General features: G+C 43.0%; 1 protein-coding gene across 1 annotated transcript in view; it reads left to right on the forward strand.

The window, feature by feature from the left end:
- Positions 1–6199, forward strand: part of LOC108664747 (low-density lipoprotein receptor-related protein 4) — a 14299-nt gene extending 8100 nt beyond the window's left edge. Inside the window, exons 2-9 of the mRNA XM_018151420.1 lie at positions 1077–1231; positions 1710–1820; positions 2628–2732; positions 3581–3697; positions 4153–4257; positions 4811–4921; positions 5367–5471; positions 6054–6199. Coding sequence (XP_018006909.1) covers positions 1077–1231; positions 1710–1820; positions 2628–2732; positions 3581–3697; positions 4153–4257; positions 4811–4921; positions 5367–5471; positions 6054–6199 — 955 coding nt within the window. The remainder of the gene's footprint in view (positions 1–1076; positions 1232–1709; positions 1821–2627; positions 2733–3580; positions 3698–4152; positions 4258–4810; positions 4922–5366; positions 5472–6053) is intronic.
- The last annotated feature ends 362 nt before the right edge of the window (positions 6200–6561 follow it).

Consider the following 6561-nt stretch of genomic DNA (forward strand, 5'->3'; position numbering starts at 1 on the left):
AAGTCTACTGCTGTGCCAAAAGTCTACTGCTGTGCCACAAGTCTACTGCTGTGCCACAAGTCTACTGCTGTGCCACAAGTCAACTGCTGTGCCACAAGTCTACTGCTGTGCCACAAGTCTACAGCTGTGCCACAAGTCTACTGCTATTAAAATCACTTGTTTGCTTAAATCGCAAGTTAACCAGGAATTTAAAATCAATAACAATACCACAAGAATTCACCATATCTTTATAAGAGAAAACATTTCGGAGTCCAGCTCCATCGTCAGTTCACAAAATTCAATTCAGAAGAAGTTCAGTCCTAGGAACACAAATACAATCAATTAGTAGAGTAAAAGGCACTGCTAGGTTTTAAAAACGGAGAATAAATAAATAAGACATGAAAATAACACTAGTAAACGGCCTATTTATTTACTATTTCATGAGGAACGGAGCTAAGAACAGCATTTAGACTAGGCTTCTGCTTGAAAATATATAGGGATTCTAAAATGCGTAGATCAGTAACACCGGATGCGGAAGCTAGAATTTTAAAATGACTATCGGATACAGAGGTGTTGCACTGCTCAGCATGAACACGTACAGCAGAATGAGGTGGATGTGCAAGTAGGTTCCCCGTCCTATAACTCCTGCCCTTATGCTCAGCCAGCCGAGTGTAGAAATTGCGTGACGTCATACCGACGTACGCTGATGCGCACTGCGCACAACTATATCTGTAAACTAGTGGCGATCGCATAAGAACAGGTAGGGTATCCTTTAACCTGAAAAACGAGCTGATTCTAAAATTGTTAACTAGCAACACATGAAGATTTACATCCGGAAGATATTTAGTAAATAAAACTTTTAATTCCTTTGACATAGTCTAGTCTACTGCTGTGCCACAAGTCAACTTCTGTGCCTTAAGTCTACTGCTCTGCCACAAGTCTACTGCTGTGCCACAAGTCTACTGCTGTGCCATATTATATTTACTTATGAGCCCAACAATGCAAGCGTTCAATGGTCGCCCTCGACGATGTCCTGCAGCCATGAAGTCAACTGGCATCAGGTTAATCATTGCTAAAGGTTAATTTTATGCTCCCAGTTGTGATAGCGAGAATGTTAGCACCAGTGCTAATAAGGCGACGTCACTCACAGCTCTTGTTGCTCTACAGGGAACGAGTAACTGCTGCAGGCTGCTGCTGCTCTTGGCAGCCGCGGCAACCGCAGCTGCAGGTGAACAAACTTCCGCCGGCGCAGGTGAGCCTGAGTCTCAAGGTTCGGTTCCTTGTGGTAAACATGAATTGAATTCCATTAACTGACATTACATTGCTCTGACCTTTGCATTCTCCGCATAACTATTTTTCCCTACATGACAGCATTATTATCATCGGTAATTCATACGCAACTGCAATACATTCCCATGGTAATCCTTTCCCCCACTCAGCTCATTCAATAAAATTTTATTAAAAGTAATCACTCATCCAGGGATGAGCTCAGATACAGCCCGCCTAATAACCCAAACGCAAATAACAGATAAAACGACGCCCCAAAGTATTCATCCTCCCTTCAAGATAAATCAATTTTATTGAAAAATTATTGAAAGTAATAACATAATTGAATACACAGTATTGAAGCAGAACAATTAATTTGTGACGAGAAAAAAATTAATACACACATTAGAATTTTTTAATTACGACCTGAAAATATTTCTATACCGCACTACTAGCGATTGCAGGAGCGTGCCGCTCTGATCAGTTTGGGTGCGCCAACACCGGCCGCTGCATACGCGAGACAGCGCGGTGCAACGGTTCCAACGGCTGTGGCGACGGCAGCGACGAGCTCGACTGTGAGTTATCAGATGAGTCAAACGCTTCAGCGCAATTTTAATGTCTTTTATTTCGAATTAATATGAGGATCTGTTTCTGCTCTTAATACGTTGACTACAATTGCTTCATCTTGTCCTATTATTTCATTTTTAGTACCGTTTTTAAACAGTTTTGACAGACGATCATTTTTTCCGGACAAATTCCGTGATTTAGTTTTTCTCAATTGCGTTGGCCGGCTAAAATTTATGATAGGGGTACTTGCTAATTAAATTTTAAATACTGCAAAAAGAAAATAAATGGAATTTTTATAGCAGAAGCTACAAATAAACTAGTATATATTAAGTTATCGGCCTTTTTTGTCCTCGGATTTGGCCGATTTTAGGCAACCTTAATTATGTATCACTACGTCCTGGAGAAATACATTTCGTGGTACGCATATGTACCACTTCGTAGTCAACGCGTTAACATTCAATTATTTTCTTGAATATAAATGAATTATTCCTCGACTGCATTCAATTATAACGTTTCACTATCGAATTACTTTCAATGTTTTGCAAGCATGCTACGACTAAAGTCGAGTTGTCGAGTTTAACCTCCTCTGAGACCTAGATTTTCTTTCCAAAGGGTGTTTTGAGCGCGCTGAACCCATTGCATATTGAGACCTATCAACCCCCCTCTGATGCGATGTTATAAGCAACACATACATCACATTCTTACCCTCCTATAAATTCTTCCTCGCCTTCAGGAAACCCGATCACCCTGCATTAAATTAGTTATTTATATTTATTATTTGGTCCGATATTCACGGCTTCTCTAATTTATCTCAGGTTGCACTGGCGACCACTTCGAGTGTGGCGACGGCAGATGCATCCGCAAGCGTTGGGAATGCGACGGCTGGAATCACTGCGGGGACTGGAGTGATGAGAAACATTGTGAGTAAACGGCTGATGTAATGAGTGAGTAAGTTTGTGTGTCATCGCATCATGAGTCGGCGTAGGTATTAAATTAATGAGATGGCTAAGTGTATGGGGAACAAAGTAGAACTAAACACTCACTCTGTAGTGAGCTCAGTTCCAGCCCGGCTAATGAATCACTCGTCTCTCCATAATTATTCTATGTTCATTCCATATTTTCATCAGGTGCGGAAATTCCACTTACGGAAGTACTATGTACATGTGCAGTAAACTCCGTTGGAATGATAGAAGGGGCATTAATTTAACATTAGGTAATGCAAATCCAAAAGCATTACAAAGTTGTTTCAGAAACCCTGATTATAGAACATAACTGAGCTGAACATCCGGCTGAAGCAGTATATTGTTAGGAAGATTGATAACATAACATAAAATACATGTCAGTATAACAAAAGATTATTTCCTGATCTGCAAAGATTTATCATCCGTGTTCACATCTTCTCAATTGGAGGGCTAATTGCACATCTGAGGTAACCCCGTAAATTCGGCGCCTGAGCCCCTATGCAGGAACAAGTGAGGCAAGGAGTTACGGGCGCCGGTTTGTTGGCAATTTAAGAATGAGCGTGGGTTTGGAGGGCGCGTGCCAGGAACTCAGCAGAATCTTCGCCGTGGGGGTACCCAGGCTGCGTGCCACTTTGCTTCTGTAGGTTCCGCCGCAGTCGGGCCAAACAGCAGACATTCCTAGTCGACACCTCACCTCGTGGTCACTTTTGGATGCACTCCTGTGTGCTTGACACAAAAACCTTTTTCTCATGATAAAAATATCATTATCTGAAATTAATTCTATACCGCATTACTTGTGATTGCAGGTGCGTACGCGTGCCGCTCTGATCAGTTTAAGTGCGCCAACACCGGCCGCTGCATACGCGAGACGTCGCGGTGCAACGGAGACAACGACTGTGGCGACCGCAGCGACGAGCTCGACTGTGAGTTGTCAGATGAGTCAAACGCTTCCGCGCAATTTTACTGTCTTTTATTTCGAGTTATTATAAGAATCTTATTCTGCTCTAAACATTCAATTACTTTCTTGAATATAAATGAATTATTCCTCGACTACATTCAATTTCAACGTTTCACTATTGAATTACTTTCAATGTTTCGCAAGCATGTATGACCAAAGTCGAGATGTCGAGTTCAACCTCTTCTGGGGCACAGATTTTCTTTCCACAGGAAGTTTTCGGTGCGCTGAACCCATTGCATATTGATACATATCCACCCCCTCTGATGCGATGGTATAAACAAGACATGAATCGCATTCTTACCCCCCCCCCAATAAATTCTTCATCGCCTCGCGTTCAGGAAACCCGATCACCCTGCATAAAATTAGTTATTTATATTAATTAGTTAGCCCGACATCCACGGCTTTTCTAACTTATCTCAGGCTGCACTGGCTACCACTTCGAGTGCGGCGACGGCAGATGCATCCACAAGCGTTGGGAATGCGACGGCTGGAAACACTGCGGTGACTGGAGTGATGAGAAGCATTGTGAGTACACGGCTGATGTAATGAGTCATCATGATGTGATGACACGGCTGATGTAATGAGTGTGTCATCACCTCATGAGTCGGCGTAGGTATTAAATTAACGAGATGGCCAAGTGTATGGGGAACTAAGTGGAGCTAAACACTCATTCTGTGGTGAGCTCAGCTCCAGCCCGGCTATAGAGCCACTCGCTTCTCCCCAATAATTCCAGGTTCATTCGATTTTTATCAGATGCGAAAATTCCGCTAACGGAAGTACTACATATGCAGTAAAATCCGTTGAAGTGATTGAATGGGCATTAATTTATTAATTTAACATCGGGTATTGCAAATCCACGACCATCACAGAATTTTTTCTTTCAGAACCCCTGATTATAGAACATAAATGACTTGAACATCCAGAAGAAGCTGTATATAGTAAGGAAGATTGATAAAAGCATGAAATACATATCAGGATAACAGAAGATTATTTCGTGATCTGTAAAGGATTGTCTTCCGTGTTAACACCTTCTCAATTATGGTCTTAACACATCCTACCAATTTATTTGTGATTGCAGGCGCATGCCGCTCTGATCAGTTCAAGTGCGCCGACACCGGCATCTGCATAAACGAGACGCGGCGGTGCGACGGAGACAATGACTGTGATTACGGCAGCGACGAGCGCGATTGTAAGTTGCCTGTTGAGTCAAACGCTTCCGCGCAATTCTAATATCTTTTATTTCGAGTTTGTATGAGTATCTGTTTCTGCTCTTATCATTAAATTATTTTCTTGAACATAAATGAATTATTCCTCGACTGCATTCAATTACGTTTTACTATCGTATTTCTTTCAATATTTCGCAAGCACGCCATGATTAAATTCGAGTTGGCGAGTTTAATCTCTTAGGCCTAGATTTTCTTTCCACAAGAAGTTTGAGCCCGTTAAACTCATTGCATACTGAGACTTTTCCAACACCTCTGATGCGATATAATAAGCAACACATACATCTCATTCTTATACCCGTTATACATTAGTCCTCGCCTTGCGTCCAGGAAACTGGATCATCTGAATAAAATTGGTTAGTTATATTAATTTGTTAGCCCGACATTCACGGCTTCCTTGAATTATCGCAGGCTGCACCGGCGACCGCTTCATGTGCGACGACGGCACATGCATCTACAAGCGTTGGGAATGCGACGGCCGGGACAACTGCGGGGACTGGAGTGATGAGAAACATTGTGAGATCACCCTGGAGCACCCCCCCCCTGGATCACCCCTTTCTGGATAACCCCTCCTTGCATCACCCCTCCCTGGGCCACCCCCCCCTCCCAATCTCTGGGCCACCCTTCCTTGATCACCTCTTCTTGGGCTACCTCTCCTTGGATCACCCCTCAGTAGGCACCCTCCCTGAATAGCACCTCCGTGGCCCTCTTTCCCTCAATCACCCCATCCTGGACCAATCCTCCCCAGACCAACCCTCCTGGACCACCTTTCCTTAGATCACCCTTCCCTGGACATTAATCCCTTGAAGAATTGAATTGAATCGTCAGAATCTTCGAGAATCAGCATTCAGTCGAATCATCATCAATTATCGCCAATAAGGAATCATTTCTAAATTGTTCTAGAATCCCTGATCATAATAATTGAGCTGAACATCTATCAGAAGCAGTATATAGTAAATCATAAGGGAGATAACATAGCATAAAACACATGCCAGAATACCGAAAGATTATTTCGTGATTTGCAAAAATTTATATTCCGAGTCCATCCCTTCTCAATTATGGTCATTACACAACCTACCTAATTACTTGTGATTGCAGGCGTGTGCCGCTCTGAACAGTTCAAGTGCGCCAACACCGGCCTCTGCATAGACGGGGCGCGGAGATGCAACGGAGCCAACGACTGCGGCGACAACAGCGGCGACTACAGCGACGAGTTCGGCTGTGCTAACTGGCGACGTGAGTAACTCCACGGACATTCTGACTAACTTCCATCCCAACTCCACTCACATTTATATGCACTCTCACTATCAACCTAATATTGTTCGCATATTTACATGAGGAAGTTCCATATAAGGATTTGCAATAAGTATATTTGTTTCGAAAGTAATACTTGTGTATTTCCACTGCAAACCGCACTTGCATGACCGTGACTTCAGAAGAACCTCTCTGGCGCGTAATTTAGCTCCTTTTTATTCGTAGCAACCGCGCACAGTTTGCCCTATGCCTCAAGTGTCGCCGAATTCCTACCATCATGGAAGATACCTCACAATAAAAAATCTCGCCATTGTTCGATCTAAACAAACTCGGTCTAACCGTCTCGAAACAA

This window comes from Hyalella azteca, unplaced genomic scaffold (genome assembly GCF_000764305.2).
Source record: "Hyalella azteca isolate HAZT.00-mixed unplaced genomic scaffold, Hazt_2.0.2 contig17177, whole genome shotgun sequence".
In the NCBI taxonomy this organism is placed as follows: domain Eukaryota; kingdom Metazoa; phylum Arthropoda; class Malacostraca; order Amphipoda; family Hyalellidae; genus Hyalella; species Hyalella azteca.